The sequence below is a fragment of the Buteo buteo genome, chromosome 2, assembly GCF_964188355.1.
Source record: "Buteo buteo chromosome 2, bButBut1.hap1.1, whole genome shotgun sequence".
NCBI classification, from domain to species: Eukaryota; Metazoa; Chordata; class Aves; order Accipitriformes; family Accipitridae; genus Buteo; species Buteo buteo.
In genome coordinates, this window is record NC_134172.1 from 9,244,737 (window position 1) to 9,265,780 (window position 21,044).

General features: G+C 40.8%; 1 protein-coding gene across 1 annotated transcript in view; it reads left to right on the top strand.

Moving 5' to 3' along the window:
* Nucleotides 1–21,044, top strand: part of DPP6 (dipeptidyl peptidase like 6) — a 418,950-nt gene that overhangs the window by 353,066 nt on the left and 44,840 nt on the right. The window contains exons 9-12 of the mRNA XM_075045285.1: nt 8,407–8,561; nt 9,697–9,794; nt 14,734–14,857; nt 15,735–15,773. Of these exons, the coding sequence (XP_074901386.1) occupies nt 8,407–8,561; nt 9,697–9,794; nt 14,734–14,857; nt 15,735–15,773 (416 nt within the window). The remainder of the gene's footprint in view (nt 1–8,406; nt 8,562–9,696; nt 9,795–14,733; nt 14,858–15,734; nt 15,774–21,044) is intronic.

Consider the following 21,044-nt stretch of genomic DNA (forward strand, 5'->3'; position numbering starts at 1 on the left):
GAAATCTGCTAATTGTTAGGCGCTATTGTGACCATTAATCACCAAGGCTTTGGAGAGCAAACAACTAAGGATTGCTAAAAATGGTGCACAGGGGAGAGAAAGCCAGAAGCACAGAGAAGGAAACTTCTGAAAAGAGCAGAAGGAGGATGTGGAGGCAACTCAGTGTTTGTTCTGCCATGTTTGTCCAAAGAGGACAGCGTTTATTGCAAAGCAGGCTCAGAAATACTGACGTGCCCTCCAGATAGTATGGAATTGTGTATGACACATGGTAACTCTGCCTGCCTGCCTGCCAGCTGGGGTTGCTCTGGAAGGGGTGCCAGACCTCCTGGGGAGCTGCTTATTGCTCCCGGTGGAGACACAGGGTCCACGGGAGATCTGAGAGAGAGCTCCTCTCCATCGTTTTTTGCATCTCAAGTGGAATTTGTACGGCTGAGTGTGCTCAGTGTGTCAGGAGGTGAAGATGGCCTGGAGGAGCCCCCGGCCCCTCTGGCCATTTCAAAATACCCAATTTCTCTTGTTTGTGAGAATCCACCTGTACTTCTCAGATGACATCACAAACTTCTGTGCATCTGGTTTTTTAGTGGGGTTTTTTTTTCAACAAATCCACTTGTACGAATGAGGGAGATTTTAAACATTCGTAATTTCTTAGTTATTACAGCCTGAGCCTGGCCTCCTGCATGTATTCTGATAGGAGCTGCAGAGATGTACCTGAGAACAGGATCAGGCCAGCAGTCAATACCACCAGCATTTTGAAACCCTCAAGCACTCAGCAAAGAAGGTCTGGCAGCTACTTGTCAATAACCTTGTAAACAACACCCCAAAGCCCTGACTCATATAACAACTACAGAATCCTTCAGCGTTGGAAACACAACAAATTAGAAGAATCAATGGACCAGGGGGAAAAAAAAAACCCACAAGCATTAGAACAGCAATTTTGTTGTGGGCGAGATGAGTAGCCTCAGAAAGTCTCTTCTGTCTCAGCGGCTCGATGCCTTCCTAACATGACTCCTTATAGGGGAGGTGTCCTAAAAATTCTCCTCAGAGAAACAATGGTGTATTTTATTTTTATGTACTATTGCTGGTAGTTGGGACTATAGATAAGGAGCCCAGGTTGGAGTGGTCAGGTTTTGGCCGGGCTGGCTGACAGAGTTGCTGCCGATGTGCACACTCTGGGTCCGCTGGATGCTGTGTGCTCTTCATCCCTCGATGGTCCCTCGGGGGTCCTTCATCCACTGGTGACAAGTCTTCTGCTGGAGCATGGCAGCTTGTGGTGGTGTTACACAGAGCCACCTTCGTCTTGCAGAAGCGAAGGTGGCCCATGGTCCATTTGCTTTCAGATTTCATGGGGTTTGCCTGTTTGCCGAACTTGGGCTTGGCTCAGTCCATGCAGCGGCTCTGGGGCCCACATAAGAGATGTGAACGTAAGACGCAACCTTGTTGACCACGCAGAACACATCAAGAGTTCCATGGGGTTGTCCTCCATGCCCAGCGAGAACCACCCTGCTGAAATGAGCTTCTCTCCAGGTCCTCAGCATCTGTGCCCAGAGAGGCAGAAAGCACTGGCCAAACCCTCGCCCGCTGTCTCCACACAATGTTCTGCATGAGCAAAGAGCTGCAAGGCTGCGCGAGTGGAAAACAACATGCGTTCAAGCCATTAAACCGCATGACTAAGGGGAAATTAATGGCACTTGCAGCCCACACCTTCCCTGTGCTTGAGGAGATGCAAGTCTCCTAGCTGGGCTCCTTTCCCCAAGATGAGGGGCTGCCACCTTCTCACAGCTGGAGAACACACGGGAGCTCCTCGCCTCTGCCTGTGCAGCTCCACGGCTGCCTAATGCTGCTGCCGTCAGGTGATGAGCTTTTTGGATCAAGGATTTGATGTTGAAAAAGTGTTCTCTAAAGCACGTCCTCAAAAATGCCATGAGAGCAAGTAATATTTTATTCTTCATAAGCTTGTTGGCTGTCAGTGGCAGAGGGGGCTGGGTGTTTCCAGTAGGAATAAAGGGTCACTGGGGGGAGCATTGCAGCTCTGGTTTTCTTAAGGATCTCTTGGATAATGGCATAAACACCTTGAGAATGGTTGTTGTCTGCATACAGGGGCTGTGGAATTGGGCTGAGCCTGGAATTTGGGCTCAGCCAAAAAATATTTTTTTTCTACAAAAGGTTGTTGAATTATTTAGTGGCCCTGCAGAATTACTTTTTTTCCACCTGACTCAATTAGACAACTGTGAAAGAGGATTAATTGCACTGAAATCAATAGTGCTGCAGGGCTATTGCTGACATCATCACAAAATAATGTCAACACAGGAAAATGTAGATTGGATATAGTAATTTGAAACAGTTTTATACTATTTGCATACACATAACTACTTTTACACCTATTTTATACCTATTACAATGACTTAATGGAAGTCAGTGTAGAGCTACACTACAGCAACTGAGAGAAAAATTTGCTTGCATACGTATGAAAGATGGCACGGTGGTCTTCTAAAGCCAATCCTGAAACACAAGTCTGTGAAGGCCGATACGAACAATGTGTTTTCCCTAACTGGGTAAAAATACTTGCTTTCAAACTATACAATAGTAACCTATTTGGACGTGTGGTTGGTGCTTTGAGATGATCTAGTAATTGGGTTTAAAGCTGATGGCAGCTGTCAAATAAGTATTTGTATTTATTTGATGTTTCTATGAGAACTCTTGGGGTTTTGCTATCTCAGAAGTCTTTGTTTTCTCCTTTCCTAGACCCCCTTTCTGTTCTCTGATCTCTCTTCTTCTTATGTTCTTTTGATGCTTCCTACTGACAAATTCTTTTGAGCTTTCTTTCCTAATGTAAGCCGTGGCCTTTATGTTAGGCTTTAATTTCATTTTGTTTAAAATCCTTTTTATTAACAGTTTTAATAAAACAGCAAAATGCCTTCAGCACACCAAACAAAACCATTGATTATGCTTCCTGGAATTGCTGCACTTTACCACATTAGCACCACATCAGCAGTAAACAACATAGAAGGGGAAGTTCCCTCTGTCAGTCAAAATCTTGCATAACACTTTGTGTAAAAATTAAAATATTCTGAAATTAACAGAAAACTAGATATGTTTCTGTGTGTGTGTTCATGTATCTATATCTACTCAAAGGTGAATCAAACTATTTATTATCTGTCTTTGTCCTCTGGGCACAACATTAATAATATTGTTTTGATATCCTACTGAAGAAGAAAATGCAATGTCTGGAACAAGAAAAGAATTTTAATTATGTAAAAGAAATGGATTTATTTAACAGGTAAAACCTCCTAAGTGCCTATACCCATTACACCCTTATTTTGACCTCTTGAGATGCAGAAAGCCTCTACTTTTCTAGATGCAGTTAAAAAACCCTTTCTGCTCAGTCTCCAAGGACACCTCTTCAGCTGTTATAAATGGAATTTACTTTTTTGAAGTTAATGACACCGCAGTTGTTAACTGCAGCTCATCTGTATAACACAAGAGACTTCACCAAGGGTGGACACACCATTCAGATCTCCAGAAGATCTCTTGTTTAACTGCAGTACGGATCTATAAGTCATTTTTTCTTGGAACAGAAAAAGTTGGTTTCTTTGCATTCATTGTAATATTTTTCCTGGGCCTTCTTATTAGAAGGCGTTAGCAGTTAAAGATTGAAAAGCTCGTAGGACCAGTCTTTCACTGACTTGCTCACTCCTGTAGAAAGGCTTTATGTGCCACCGCCAGTGGGGCTGTGTTGGTACGATTACCACTGCAAGGGGTGGCAACGTGGACACAGGGGCACGGGCACATCTGGAGGATGGCTGTGGAGTGACGGGAACCTGCCTTGCACGGAGGAGATGCACGTGGGCGGCCAAAGGAAAGTGGCTGATCAGAGTGGTGTCTCCAGCTGTTTTCATTGTACATGGGAATTGGGGTGTTGATGCTTGTAATATGTAGAGCCTCAGTGGGTAAATTATACAGCTAATACAGCTATATGCCTCTGATGACTGTGATGACAGAAAAACAAATGTATTTTTTCACTTGAAAATTATCTTTATTCCTTTTTCACTGTTTTTCTCCTGACGTCATATTTATTCTTTTTTGGGGGGAAGTGATAGAAAGGGGTTGCAATGATACCTGTCAGAGGACTGGTCTGTCCAAGCACCCTTGTCTTCTTGTGCAAGTCTCTGTTTCTGTTAACTCACACTTGAAAATTACAAGTTATTTGTGTCGACATCAAAAATTGGAATAAACCTCTAAGCTACCAATGGATTTCCCAGTCAGTCATTGGTGAAGGCTTCGTCCTTTCCCTAACAGCAGGCCAGGACTTTGCCAGCTTCAGTAGAAAGGCATAAATCACAAATAGGACTCAGAATGGACAAAGGCTACAGAACTAGTTAGATTTTTAAAAATGCATGAAGAAAGCCCCACGGCCATGGCGTTTACATGTACTTATTAATAAAGAGGAACTGCCAGTCTAGAACTCTGCGCAAGCCTGGGAAGTGGATTTGTCATGGAAATGTCTGTAGAAATACCACAGTGGCAGATTATGGTTCACAACATTAAAACCATCTGTGTGGATTTCCAAATGTGGTCCATACAACAGGTTTTATCCAGAATCTGCTGGTTGCCACTGAGGCTGCAGAAAGTAAAGCCCTGATGCTTTTCCCTGTATTGACTCTATAAGGGAAGGCAGAGGTCTGGACGTGATTCAGCGGGGCTATTCAGTGCTTAGACAGAGGTGGGCATGAAAATTGAGAGTGTTTGATTTCTATGGCCAAACCTCTGCTAAAGGTGCTGTACAAGTATCAAAAGGAATAGCAAAATCCACTTGTGAAGATTCTTACAGGATTGGGGTGGATATTATCCATGGAGGAAGGGGCCAGATCATTTTTGGAAATCCCTTCCAGACCTATTTCCTATGATTTCTTGAGAAGTTTGTTACCTAAAGTAAGATACAAGTTCCCATTTCATCGCTCTTGCAAGTACTGCTGGCATAAACTCAAAGTTTGAAACAAGCAGAGGCTTCCTCTCCTTTTATACACGTGCAGGGCTAGTTTTGGATAACACATGTGGTAGAAATGTCCATCCAATCTCTGATCCACTGTGCAGTCCATCAACGGATTGCTCTTATGGTATCACAGCTAAATGCTACATCCAAACCCAGATTCATCACGCCTTGTTACTTTGCAGCTGAGAACCACAGCGAGGGACTTCTCCTTTCTGCTTCCTGACAGTGAGCAGGAAAGCATCTACCAGCAAACACATTTTTCTGAAGAGATGATGTTCCTGCTGAGGGCAGCCTGACTCACTCTGGATGCTGTTCAGGTCTTGAGACCAAAGACTACCACCTATGTGATGCGATGAATGCAGCAACCTTTAATTCAGCTCAGGGACGATTCGTCTCGTCACACCTCTTTTATTGCCTCCAGTTTCTTTTCTCATCCGGTGATATTAAAGTCTCTAAAATGGATATATACCCAGTTGTCACGGAATATACTCTGACCTAGGACTTCAAATGCTCCTCCTGAGGGTCTGTTAACTTAGAAGACTCTTCATTTCACACAGCTTTGAAATGGTCACTCAATTGAGTCTTATTCAGCGAGAAAAGGGATTAAAACACACATACTGTAACACTCCTTGAGCATAAGCATTTCACTGGATTACCAGCTGGCTAATATGTGTCCCCACCAAAGAGTCATTACTTATAAGCAAGGTCATCCAGCTGTTTCAGAATGGTTCAGTATCAAATGCGGTAACGTGGAATAGACATCCACTTACCTCAGACACTGTGCTTGAACCCAGCTACCAGGTCTGAGCAGGCAGTATCACAGTCCTTGTTCAGTTAAGGCAACTGCCCGCTTCATTCTCACTATTTTTAGGGTTTGCATGCCCCAGTGTGATGGCTGGCAAGAAAAGCTATGGAGAAAGCATGGAGCCACCAGCAACTGACAGTGAGGAATCTCCGCAGCTCACTCACAGCATCCCTACACCATGTAGCACCCAGTGACTGCAAGCTTTGAGGAAGAGAGCAAAAGTTTTGCTCAATTATCACTTTATACTCTTAGCTAGGAGGTCCTGAGGTATATGTGGAGGGGGCTTTGGTGTTTAAGGAGAACCTGGTTTCTCATATACATGAGGTAGGATCTGAACTAATTTTAGAAAGACCTGGGAGTATTGAATGCAACTGATTTTCTGAGATGTTGTAAATGCAAGCGCAAGGAATAAAGTGTTCCCAAGAACAAATTGTCTGCACATTATGTTTTACTTTCAGCTGAAACTTTCTGGTACTAATGCATTTTATATTTCATAAGAATGTTCTCTGGTTTGCTAAAACTAACTGATCTCTCTAATAAGGGCAAGGTCCTGGATTTGTTTCAAGGTAAAGGTTCACACAATTAAATCTCATTAACAGAGGACCACAAAACCTGCACTAAAACCTTTCTTGGCATGTGTCCTTCAGCAGAACTGCTTCATTAAGTCTGAGATCCTGGAGAAAATGTTTGCTGAATAAAGTAATTCCTAATTAATGTTAAAATGTCAAGGATTCATCTGCCATCCATTTTTACTCCTTTTCCTTTATGCTCTTAATTATCTCTTTAATGAGCAACCGATATAAAAGTCAAAAGCAGCATCTTTTAAACATACGCACAACAGGTGGGACAATGCAGCAAAGCCAATTTGCCAGATGTGCTTTCCCATGTAGTATTTGCAACTTCCTAGATGTCTTTCCAAAACCTCACTTACATGTTGCCATTAAGTATTGCTTAATTAATTTGTTATTTGTAGAAGCATAACTATCGAGGGTGATTTTCTGTTGCACCCTTTCTAATGTTACCTTGAGTTTTATCTCAAGCCATGTGCAAGTCTGGATTAACAAAGGTGTTCGTCTGCTCTATGATGAATATAATTGTCTGGCTATTCTCAAAGGATCGCTCATCGAAGAATTTTTTAAAAGAAATAAAACAGTCTTTGGTGAGTTTCTACTCTTCAGACCAGAGGGACATCCTGGTTGGATCAAGGGGTCATCATAGGGTGGGTCTGAACTCTGAAAATCCTCATTCATTTTTTCCAATGACCAGCAATAACAGCGGATGCTAGAGCTGCTTGGACTTGTGTAGCAGAACTTCATGGTGAAGGCTTAGAAACACTCTGCAGCCTCTTTAATTCTTGTTCTCACATTAAAGCAATGGGACCTGTCTTCCTGCCCATCAATCTGTAAAGCATATGCAAGCCCTTCTGCTATGGTTTAAATAGGAATGACTCATGATATTAAGCCTCTTAATGAAAATGGATTACATTACTGCCTTTCGCAAAATGAGAGGTTTAAAAAGCCAAGTCAGTGTCTTCCAAATGTCAGTAACTGGAGACACTTTGGACAAAGACTGAATTTTATATCTTTTCTGGATATCTATAAGCTGAAGTCATCTTTGCAGTGAAGGATATTAAATGATAAGAAAAAGTATTAGAAACTAGAAGTTCTTTGAATTTGTGTTTAATGAGAATTAGGTTCTGCCAGTCTTCAAAATAATTTCTTATGATGGCAATCTTGTTTTCTCCTTACATACTTGAACTCTGACATACTTATATTGGCATCTTTCTGAGTACCTTTTCAATGGCAACTACATTATTCAAATTGCAAAAAAATCATTAATCCCAAAATTCCATGGTCAAAAGGATCAGTCTCTGACCCTGGCTACTTATGGAAAATTGCTTTGCAAAAGTGATTTAAAAAATGAAATGGGGGTAGGAGTCAAGATGGTATCCAAGCCACAGACTGCAAAGCCTCGCATCTTGTAAAGCATTTCAAAGTTCCAGCATTGCATAACTTATAAAAAATTGCTATTTTAGTTTTTTCCCAACTGTCAGCTGAGCTTAGGCAGATTTAAATTGTAGCTGAAGCACTTGTATCTAAGTATAAATGCTGTTTGAATCCATTGATATGTCTAGTATGATTTTGTGAACTCTTTGTGGAGGAGAACTAAACCTCAGTCATCGCAGTTCTCTGTTAGCCCCGAGGGAGCCTTGGTTAGGTTACTGTTGGGCAGGTAGGACCCAAGCTCTGCCGACACACGCACATATATATGTTCACATATCCATGTACGGGACACAGAGTAGGAGTAGCAGGGCCTTTTATGCTGTCATGAATATGTGTACTAATATGAATCATTTGATGTTTCTTGAGCAAGATGATTATGCTTAATAACCTATATATTCAGAGTAATTGTTATCAATTGTGTTCATTTGTGTATATGGTGTAATTTAATGAGTATTTTTAATTGATATTCCTGTGGCATTCTCCCTGTGCTGTGATTAGACTGGGATTTTCATATCTACGCTGTTTCATTTATTGCTAAATAGTAATTTACATCTAATAGCCTTTTTTCTGTTCTCGCTTTTTTTTTTTCTTTTTTTTTTTTTAATTAGAGGAGATCCTGAAGACTCATATTGCTCATTGGTGGTCTCCTGATGGCACCAGGTTAGCATATGCAACAATTAATGCCTCCAGAGTCCCCACCATGGAGATCCCGGTATACACTGGCAGCCTTTACCCTACTGTTAAAACATATCATTATCCAAAGGTAAGGGAAAATAAAACAGAGAGTCCTGTTGTTCTATCAAAAAAAAATTTTTTTGTTCTCCAGTAGATTCAGACAGGAGACTGTATAATAATGCACATTCGTAAGCAATGAAAATAAACAGATCTAAGCGAAGATCAGCTGTTCCCCAGTGGTCTTCATTACTCTTTAGTTGCGTTTGTAAAATTGCAGTTTTCTTGTTTGAGTATTAGTCATTCTAAATATAATGAAAATAAAATTCTAAAATTCTTGCTTTGTACCCACACAAAAGCAATTGTGCTTCCATGCTAGAATGGAGTTGTTGGTGTCTGAGAGTTTGGAAGCCAGCATTTCTACATTTAGATACATTATCTTTTATATAGAGGGAAAAGTTAGTATTTGGGCTTCTTTAGAATATCCAGGATGGCCTAATGTCAGAGGAGATAGTCTGGGTTTGGAGATTTGTGCCTGAGCATTACAAAGAACACAGTGAAAGACAGAAGAGTCTTAGTAGCCAAGCTCTCCTTGACTGCAGAGACCTGTACAGCAGTCCTGCAGCGGGTACGCAGGACTGGCACAGCTCTCCACCAGTGCTGACACACTGCTGCTGCAATTCTGGAATTTTCTACTGTAAGACAGTACGGGAGTGTACTGTGCTGCAGTCATTTCTTCTGGGTGTCTCGCTTTATGAGCTGATTACCTAAGGCCTCACGTGTTGGTTCAAATTAAACCATCATTTAATAGGAGAGATATCCAAACATAGGCAGGTTTTGTGGGAAGTAACAATGATTCAGCAGAGGATGCCCTTGCCTACAATACAAAATGTATCAGTATTTTACTATATCTACCATCATCCTGTTAGACAACCTCTTATCAATAGATACATAAAATAGCAATATTTCTAGTCACTGTGAAGAGTAGCATTTTCCACCAAGGCTAGAGGTGTCCTAAGTAAAATTACCCTTCGGTTGTGCCTACCAACCCTTCCACACCTCTGTGCCACATCACTGCAGTTGCAGTTTCCCTGTGAACGACTGCAGCAGTCCAGTCTGTAACCCCATACAATGGGAATGCATTTTATAATCCATGGGGATAAAATAAATCAAAACCATTCTGTGTTGTATAAGATATGGTAATTTATTCTTATTTTAAAATCCAGGCTGGGATGGAAAATCCAACTATTTCTTTGCATGTGATTGGTCTGAATGGACCTACTCATGACCTGGAAATGACTCCCCCAGACGATCAGAGAATGAGGTAGGTGCTTTCTCACCCTGGGATGCTGGACCCCAGTTCTCTTGGGGTTTTAAATCAGACTCTGACTTTTTTCAAGGCCATTTTACACTACCTTTCTCTGCCAGTATCAAAGAGTTTTGTTTGTGTGAACATGCTTAAAATTTTTCAAATTATTTTTCTTCGTACATGTATTTTATAACACATTATTACTTTTTTACTTGAAATTGCTGTGATATAGACTGACTTCAGAGTAGGATTATTTTTAGAGAACTTGGCAGAATGTCCTCAAATCCATAAGAACACATTCATTTCACATGTAACCACAGGCAGTGTAGAAGGGATATTGTCTGCAGCCTGCGTGAAAGACCATGAAGCAGAAACAGGGCAGCCCTATAACGCAGCAAGCATGAGCTCGCTGCTTTGTGACGTCAACATAGGAATGAAACCAGGTGGACATTCTGCACGTACATTGCCCAGTCTCCATTAAAAATAAAAAGGAAAGCTTTTTGCTGGTTTTAGGGCAAGTGTATTTTAGAAGCTGGCCTGCAATTCAGCCAACTACTTTAGACGCCCATTTCTAATTAAGTGCTTAAGTCTGCATTCAGCAAGTGTTTAAACGTTTGGCTTAGACTTCAGCATGCGGTCAAAGCTTGAGCTACACTTGTGGGTCTGTGAACACTTGAAAGGAAGATCATGTTGCTCAGGAGAGAGGCAGCTTTAGATAATGCATGACACTCCTCCCTGCAAAGCTTGGAGATTAGAATCCAAATCCAGATTTCAATAACTTTGATTTAAACTTGAAATAGCTTTATAGCAGGCCAAGAGAAATCAGACTCTGCTTCTACATCTGAAGTAATGACCTCTCCAGGTGTAATGCTGCAAGATTGTCGTTCCCAGGCACATCACTTGGTCATGTAGGAGCGTCCGACCAACACGCGTGCTCACCTTTTTCTACTGATTGCTAGATTAGATTGCTGGATCTGTAATTCCAGTGCCAAAAAAGATAGAGGTACAGCACAGAGCTAATGAAACAGGGCAGCTTGGAGGGCAGGGGAGGGTGCAGGGGTGATCTTCATTATGCATGATAAATATGTAAGGCATGTGGATAGGCTGTGCAGTCATCTGATGAGAGGATACTAAACCAGTGGGATCATTTACAGTGGGAGTTGCCTTTCTTTGCTAGGAAAGCTAGTGTCAGCCTCAGAACAGGTTTTCACTGAAAATTCATTTATGTGACAAAAGATGTATGACCTGTGACCAAACCAAATGGGCATAAATGCACTTGCCTTTCAAAAATACAACTTCGCATCTGTATACAGCAGGCAGGAATTCAGGATCACAGTATCCCCATCACAGTATCCCAATCACAGTATCAGAACTGCAGCTCCTGGACAATATCATTTTTCTCTTCCTAGCGTACTGTGTAAACATAGAGACTCAGAAACATTTTAATTATAGTAATAACTTCAGACTGCAGGATCCAAGTGTTGTTAATAAATTTGTCCTATATGGTTATGGGTGGCTGTAATTTATTTGGTTGCAATCAATATTGTAATATGATGCAAAATATATCATAATTAATTAGTCTCTGTATATTTCATCAAAACCATGGCAATTGCCGTCCCTAGGGCATGATATAAGCAGTGCTGGTAGAGCAATAGGGGTGCATTTTCATTATGCATATGTTTTCTGAAATGAGAGGATTAGTGAGATAACATTTCATTAAAATAGACAAGAGGGATATACCATACAGTTAGTTACAGAAGGGAGTTTCAAAGAAGCGGGGGAAGCTGGTGATAAGGATCTTCAAGCGGACCAGTCCTATCTGAAGCATTTCAACGTGCTCAATCTGTTCACGCAGATGATATATAGACAGAGCAGTACTTCTTGGTGTTCTTTTTATCTGGAGCAAAGTGGTTTAGTACAATTAATAAAGCTGAGAATGAAGTGGAGATATGCCAGGGTGTTTTTTCTTCCAGAATTAAAGGAAGTCAGAAATTTTCCACAGAATTGGGATATTTTTCAGTTAAAAAAAAAAAAAAAAAAAAAAGCTGATGATGGGAAACCATATTTTGGGGAAAAATGTATAATTTTGATAATTTTCCCATTTTAAAAATCTTTCATTCTGAGCATTTTTGCCAAATTTTCTCCAATGCCATGCTTTTCTGTAAGAAAAATAAAGTGAAGGGAAGGGGTGGCAATTGCAGGGGGGGAAAAAAGTATTATAACATTTAATACCTGACAGGCATTTTTTGTTTTGGTGAAAACCATTAGAGCCCAAGAGTTACATCAGCAGGTGATCGGAATTGGACCATGATCCAACTTATTTCTCATGTCATATTTGCATCCCAGGTGACAAATTAAAGAAAGATGTTACCTCCCCTGAGTGCAGAAATTGTCATGGGTCCTTGTGTAGGTCATGAACAAATAAATAATGGAGAAACTCAGACAGCTCGAGTCTGGATGAGAGGCAGGAGCCAGCTGTGCTCCAGGGACTGCAGGCTGGGCTGCTCCTGTCACTTGGCCACATAATCTTTGTGGCCAACCACTTGGCCACATTGATCTTTAAGGTCCCTTCCAACCCAAACCAGTCTAAGATTCTATGATAAAATATCATTGTCTGTTCTTTGTGGTGTTTATGCCTTTATTACTGTTGTCATACTTTTAGTATTCATATTGTAGAATCATACCTCATATTTTAGATTCAGACCTCCAGAAAGCAGCCAAGTAAATTTACGTGATGAATAAGGGTGCCGCACCATAACCAGTCGCAGGTGATTGCAAACCCAACCACCAACATCTTTACTGGGATGGGGAAATACATTGCAAAGCTCAGCATAACTGCACCCTTCCTAAAGGGACTCAGGGAAGTTATTTCTTCCCTTTGGGAGGGTGAAACCTGCTCCGATGTGGATGTCTACAAACAAAGTGGTCGGGTACCTGCTGGTCTAGATTTCGCTCTATGGGAAGAAATAGGTTCTCCTTAAGTCAGCTCTGTATAAAATCTGGGACAGTTCAGGTAAAGAGGACTTGGGAAATGCACTGACTGCCCGTTTCTCTCCACTGGCTGCTCAACCAGTGCAGCTGCCGGAGCTGCAGATGTTTAAAATTAACTGTGATGAATCACACCTTCTTGCCTCATTTTCCTCTGCAAAATGGAAAACATAAAACTTGGTTGTCCTACAGAAGATATGTGAAGTGAATTAAAGACTCCACACTACTCTGAGGCTAGAATAATAACTATACAAGTATCTGCAGTTGTCTGCTGGCTGGGGTATCCGTGGGCTTGATGGCTGGGAGAGGCTTCAGAGAAAAATTGAGACTCCGTGCCCATCTCTAGGGTGGTAGGAAGATAATGTTTGACCTAAAATAATAATTAAAAGTTCCTGAGAAAGAACCGTGGCTTCTGTGTTCAAACAGCGAGAGGGATGTAAAAATTAAATATACGTCCTTCAAACTTTAAATTGGATTTATAGAAAAAATGCTCCAAGCCACAATATGTACTAAATTCACATTCCTTTTCTGGGGAGACTGAGCCTGCTCAGTTAATTTTGGAGTGAAAGAAGAGATGGTTATACAGTTTAATTTTGCTTTGTTGTTTTTTTTCCTCTTAGGGCCTATGCTGTTGCTGATAAAGAGTAAAATTACAATTTTATTTCAGGCACTGAATTTTCAGACTGCTGTTGTCTCACCTGGAAGTATCCTTCCTTCCAGTGCCATGGATGCAATCGTTGAGGTCTTTTGTTATTTTTCCCCAGCCAAATTCAGGCACTAAATATTTCTGAAAACTACAAAATCAATTTCCAACTTGTTATTTTGCTAGACAAATGGGCCTTTGCTGCTTTTGCCCTTTCTCTTCAGTATATGCAGGAGCGCTTGCCAGAACACAAAGTACTCTCCAGTGACACGGCACATTAATTCCAATGAAAGCAACAATTCCTTATACATATTTTATAGCAAACAAATGAACTAATAAATTTTTTATAGACCGTATGCTGTGAAAAGTCATATTATAATTTAAGGATGTCTTTGGCCCACGTAGCCAGCAGTATATAATAACATCACCAGCTTTGGCAGCTCAGCCAGAGTTTTACCCTACAGATGAAGTGGTGAAGCCCTGAATTGCTGTAGAGGTGGACTGGGAGTCCCACCGCGTACTGGCTCTGAGAGGGTGACCATCAGGATATTTATTTGTGATCCTGTATTTTCCAGCCCAGCCCAGCCTAAGCGGTTCCATTGCTCACTATCGCACAGGACTTTTCCTAAAGATATCGATTACAGGACTGTGCAGCCCACGCTGGTGGTTTACTCCAAGTATTATCACAACGTGAATACGTCCAGCGATAGAGGATGGTACAGGGAGTGTGGGATGGCAGTTTTGCCAATGCAAACTGTCACATCTCTGCTGATGTCTTTATGGCAACCAGCTGCATCTGCGTTACAGAAACCCTGTGTCTCTCTTAAACTCTTTCCTTCTTGCTATTTTCCTTTCAGTGCAACACTTGGGGATCTTTTGGTGTGTAGTTGGCCATTAACTCTTCCTAAGCATAAAGAATCCAACCATTGGCAGTGGTGGGTCTGAGTCAGCCAGTTAGTCTGCACAGAATGGAAATAGTTTGCAATTTCTTTTCCACTTGTGCATAAATTTGTAGCTCCAGGGATTTCACTCCTTCTTGAAAGATGGAATAGCTTGAATGATTCTTTATCTCTGCATTTGTCTCTTCTTTGAAAATGACTTTCAGAAGTGGCAGATAAAACACCTGCATAGCCCTAAAAATGTCATTTTTAGGGGTTGAAATCTGTATATAAGGAAGCCTAGAGGCATCAAGAAGCAGCATTCTTAATAACCAGGGATCTCTCCTGGACCATTTGCCTGAAGCAGCCTCTGACTGCTCTGCCATGTGGCAATTCGTTAGGATGTCAGTACTGTGATTTGGTTTATATATGTCTGTGTTTGCAGGGACTACTACATAACCATGGTGAAATGGGCAACCAGCACCAAGGTGGCAGTAAACTGGCTGAACAGGGCCCAGAACGTGTCCATCCTGACGCTCTGCGATGCCACCACGGGAGTCTGCACAAAGGTAGGAGAGATGAGCCAAATGGTCATTTGCCATCAGTTTTCATAACCCATGCAGGGAGAGAGTATTTCAGTTATCTTACCTGGCAACAAATCAGCTGGCACACATTTATTTAGGCAGACACAGAATATAAACAATGTTTCCAATATTTACTTTTTTTTTTTTTTACACTTTCTAAAAAGCCAGGAACAGTATGTCCCTGCACACATTTCTGCGTGCATGTCTGTGTAAGAGAGGTTACTTGTCTTAAAATAACTGTATACATGCACAAGCACACACATCAACAGTTTGTAACCTGAATATCTTTGCAACATTCTAGTTTAATGTTATTATGTATATTTAATGTCATTCAAAATCTCATGCTTATCTGCCCACTTTTTCATTTTAGTTAATTAATACCTTCTACAGACATACTAATGTAAATGACGTATCGATATAACCTGTGTAAGTATTAGCAGATACCATCTTCTAAACTGGCATAGGAGTTTCCACAGTAGAAAAGTGTTCTGATACACCTATCCCTTGAAAAAATGATGCAATACTGTGCATAGAGCACAGTGCAGAATCTTTTCCTAACAACTTTTATTTCAACCTTTATTTGCTTCTTAACAAGCTTTATTTCTTTGGGGAACAGTATATCTCATGGATTTATGTGGTTTGTCTCTATGAGTAAAATGCTTTCTTGAATGAGTGCATGCTTATTCATCGGAGAGGAAAGACATGGAGAGCAGGTACTGGATTACACTCCTGAAGCACATATTTGAGAAGTTTCTTTGTGCTTCTGCACAACTTTTCAGACTCAATCCAACTGCTGCCTGTACTGATAAATAAAATGTAATACACGTAAACTATGGTATTTAATGATCTTGTTTTGTTTTAGAAACATGAAGATGAAAGCGAAGGCTGGCTGCACAGACAGGTAATAGTGATCTTCTCTTTGCGGTCAAATTTTTGGCAGGTTTTTTGCTTTCTTTGTTTTTCCCCCCAAAGAGAAAAACTGATTTCCAGACCTGAGAAAGATACCTGGGAAGTGGCATGGTTTCTATCACAGAAAAGAGTTTCCCAGTAATCAACAAGTTCTTCTTATTGAAGATGCCAACTTTTCTGGTAGGTCCTACAGCTCATAGCCTGCAATTTACTTGGATTTAAAAGATACAAAAAGCTGATGCTGATGGAAATTCACCCACTGACAGTATCTGTGTGAGGCTTATCGACCTCAGAGGTAGTCCTTCACACCCTATGTTGAGACTGATGATTTTAAGCAGTACGGTGGTTGTTTTCTGGTCTTCCAGACAGGAAAGAAGTCCACTGTTGAAAACAGAAGATCAAAGGTCATTTTATTAAAAGTGCCTATGTCTATTTAGAGACAAAATCTTAAGTCATTTAAGCTAAATTTGACAAAATTATCTATGTCACTCTGCAGCTATTTGCACATGTAAGAAAGGTGACAACATTAAAGTGTCAATGGGGCAATTAAAACAATGAGAGCTTACATGGAGCACAGAATGGGGAGAAACTACCTGATCCAGTTTCATATCCTGGTTTAACAGACAACTGTGTCACGTAATTCTTCTGACACTGTAACTTGTGCGTAATACTATTACATTGTATGGCTATGTGCTCCTATCCCCCAAATGAAATAAAACAAAGATGAAAATAAAACCTGAAAAAAAAAACCAGAAATGGAAAATAGGATAGAAAATTTAAAACCCCAAGTAGTTTTGATTTATGGGATTTTTCTTTTTTTAAATCTTTTTTTTCTTTTCTTTTTTCCCAGAAAAGGGGGCTTTTTTCAACATATATCTATATAAAACCTCTAGGTTTCCAGCATGTAAATCTCTGGAAGATCATTTATAACACTTCCCCAGCAGTCAGTTTGTGAAGTGACCTCAGATTTGATTAAGCTGTTCTTTAGAGAGAAGCTGCTGATATCAATTCAGCCACAACACAAAACTGTTTTTCATGGGTTATGTGAACACCAGACAGGGAGTAGCATGTCAGATAAAGATCTTGTACTATATTTTTCCAAGTCCAGATTTAAAGCATTTCACATTTTTGTCACAGCTTGCTCAGAGGATCCAAGAACCTGTAGAAACTGTAGTACATCAGTTCACAGCAAGAACAATGATCTCCTCTGTTCCAGTGGCTGTCCTACAGCAACTGGCTATGTCTGATCCAGATAAAAAATTATTTTACAGAGAAGATAGGTTTTGTGCTCCAAACATCTCAAATAATCTTTTGCTGGTATACTCAGGTCTAGAGTAAAAATGCTGCTGAAGCTTTCCTTACATTCACAAGGACAGTGTTGGCTTGAGTAGAAAACAAAAGCTTCAAAGACAAGCAAAGTCAAGAGAAAATTAAATTTCCCTTATCTGTATCTAAAAAAAAAAAAAAAAAAGTACTTTACACGATCCATTTATCAATCCAAGGATAATTTTAATACTTTCACTCCTATTTACTGGGACCTTCATCAATGCAGTATAGTAGAACTTGTGTTTCTACACTGCTCTGGTTCTTTAGTCATTTACCTACTACATGGACAGGCATTAAAAGATGGTGCTTTGTCCTGACTAACTGCAGTAAATGATCTGTCAGTCTCTAACAGGCCTGCTCCAGGGAAATATAGTTTGCTTTACTGCATCTCCAAACATCATATACCTAGTTTGAGGTTAAAGATGTTCATTACAGCCAAATGAGTCAGTCGTCTCAGTACTAAACTAAGATAACATTTGCTATGGACTTTGGAGACATTTGATAGCACTCTTCAAAAGCTTTTGTAAGAATCTGAAAAATTACAGAGATCTTTCGCTTGTATTTCTGACAACAAAATTACTTAAAATTCTAGTTTTGAATGAATATATGATTACTAGGATAATTGTATTTTCTGTATTTACCTTTCACTCTATGACACATTAATCTAGATAACTGGAAAGTTATTTTCATGGCTTGTGCGTCTGACTATGAGACTGATGTGAAAATGTTAAATGCTAGTGCGAGTCCCCTAACCTCTTTAAGGAGGAGATGAAATGCACATTAGGCAGCTACTGAAGGAGCACAGGAGGGTGACTCAGCTCAGGCTGAAGACTCTTGATTGAGACATTTTAATATAGGTATATGCATATGAGCCAGGTGCCCAATTCCCCTCTGTAGACAGCCAGGTGAGCAGTGTGCTCAGCTGGTCGATGGACCCTGAGCATGATTCAGCCCCCCCCCCCGAAGAAGAAACCCACTGCCTCGTTGGCCAACTTGATCTGTAAGCTCCATTGACCAGACCCCAAATTTAATTCAATAGGACAGAGGAATCTAACTGCTTGCATCATTCTTTAAAATACTCCTTCAAAGTACTCCATATACCTGGTCTGAAAAACATATAGGAGCTTTACCCTTTTCTTGGGAATTTAAGTGCATCTGGTCTTCCTGGAATAGGGACAAACTTCACGGTAGGCTGGGAGCAGGAGTCGAGGGGAGAAAAACATCAGTATCAGAAGATACTCACCAGGGACATGAGGGGGTCTCTAAGGATGACAGGGTTGACTTTTTTCAGCCATCTGAAATACTGGGAGTTCTAAGATAGGGCATACGAACCATGAATTTGAATGTTGTTGTTGTTGTTGTAGTAGTTTGGTAACTCAGTGACATTTAATAGTCTGTGTATGGAAGGTCATAGTAAATGATCTCATGTTCCCTTCTGGACTTAAGTTCATAAATGAATTTTATTCAAGTCCAGAATCTTTGGAGAGCCTCTCTCTAACACGGGCAAAGAGAAATACTGCTGTCGCTGTCTGTGTGACTTAAAAATAGGATAAATTACTCAAAGTATAATGAGAAATATATGGTATTTACACAGGTTTTGCTAGAAAGTATCTGTCACTCCTTGTCAGATGATATGGCCAGTGTTTTCAAACCTTTTGCACAAGTAAGAACAGGCACATGTTCACCAAAATGGCCTAGGGACTTTGAAAGTTTTTACTGCTTTTATTTATATACTTGCTTGTGCACTTCTGAGCATGAGGCAGACTGAACTTTACTCATACTTTTGCTTAAATATACAAATTCTTTGAAGCAGTAATTATAGCTGTAAACAACTTTGTTTCAATTTTTGTGAAGAAGCCATTTTCCAATAGTGCCAGTGATGGTTGTATACAGACAATGAGTCAGCAAGGGAGAAATAAGAAAATTTCTAAGCACCTGCTGAAGATAAAATTTACTGGCATTTTAATTGGTTTATTTATTTAATTGTGAATGTGGCCTGAACAAATTTAATTACAAACCAGGATGCAACTCCGACTCCACCAAAGTCTGTAGGCTTTGACTTGACATCAGCAGGATCAGCGGATTACCACAAAATTGTTTAGTGACATATAACCTCCAAAACTGCCTCCATGGGCCGGCTGGCCTCCCCTGATAACAGTTCTTTTGGGTTGCATTTTTCTTTCCAGTCCTCCTATTTCCCTAGTGTTTCAGATCACCTCAGCCTGAAACTAAAGACTTTTGCTCTGTCAAAAGGTTGAGATGTTGAAAACCTCACACCATTTTTCTTTTACAACTCCCTTGCCTTAATCCTGACAGCTTGATAAACTAGTGATGATTCTTACACGTAGTTAATGGGCGATATGAAAAGAGATTTTTAAAATAAAAGCGGAGTTCAGAGACCCTTGCAAACAACACTGACTTTTTCACCCTGTAAAGCCCTTTTCTCATGGAACAACCCCATAACTGATCTAGTGGTGCCTTAAAGACAAAGGTTGCAGCAGAAATAGGACCCAGAGCCCCATAATTCAAATACTCAAATTCATCTCCCAGAGCTAACAAAGCAGCTTCTGGCTACAAACAGAGTCTTTGGCACTGAAATGAAGAGTCCTGATTTCATCCAGTGGAGGGAATTGATGCTCAGATGTATGAGCTCCTCTCCCCTCCAGTTGATGACCCTGTATTTTGGTGCAGGTGCCTTGGCTTCAGAGGTAGTGGTTGGTGTGGTACACCCAACCACAGATGAGCATGGGGACAGGGATGGAGGATGAAGTTCAGCATTGCCCGAGGGGCTTAGTGTGGCAGGGGATGGACAGAGATCTTTCCTGCATGCCCAAAAAAGGAGGTGATTTCATTGTCACAGTAAAGCTGATGCACATTTTTAACACTTTGTTGGATTTCAACAAAGTGTTTACCAAAATGCAAAGGATAAAAAGGATTCATGTCCCATCTATCTGTTTATCAGAGCTATGGCCCTATGGCACCTAAAGTATTGGGACATTTCCCTGAAAGGATAAATACCTACAGAGCAAAATCATTAATTCTGAGATCTGGGCAAAGGTGCAGCAGACAGAGAGGGCAGGAGACTGTGCTGAGGAAAGGAAAATGCATCAGAGAATCAGCTGGAAAGGATTGGGTTATTCAGATTAATTGGTTTCCTTTTTAAAACTTAAGGATGAACCAGAAAAACATAATTCTCATGGAAGTATAATTCTCAGTCAGTAATAAAAACAAATTTCAAAGAATCTGCTTTCCCACTGATCTCTGTGAGGAAATACATGGAGTCCAGCCAAAAGCACGTGAAGCACTGTACTCTAGAAGAGCAGGAGGCAAGGAGTGTGTTGAACCATGAGAGCACAGACAGACCAGTTTGGAGCTGCAACCTGTGGTGCTGCAACATGATGGGTGTGACCCATGTTAATGTGTGGGTGGTTTTGGTGGTGCTGTACTTATGGGTCCACATGGCTTTCACACACTCTGACTCACCATAAAGTGGGTAATTTCTCTTTCAAATATTTGTCCCAGTGCACGTTTGATCATGCAGATCCTCAAGGTTAGAGGCACTTGTGCACTCCCCACCATCCTGCATTCACCTTGCCTTTCCTTCTTTCACCGGAGTCTTCCTCAGGTGGCTGCAGATCCAGTGATGCTCAGTGATCCCTCTCCAAACACAATTGAATACACTTGACCTTTTTTTTTAATTGTTATTCCTTACTTCAGGACTTCATGCCCCTCTCTAAGACCTACAGAAACTCAGACTGAATTTAGCATTGTCCCCTTGTTCATTCTGATTCTGCCAAACCTGGGATAACCCTCTGGAGGCACTCCTTAGTTTTTTCTTCTCCTGACCATTTGCAGATACACTGACCTGTGTTGCACAACCCTGAACTCCAGCACTGATCCCTCCAGGAGTCGCAGTGCCCTCCAGCAGCCTCCCATC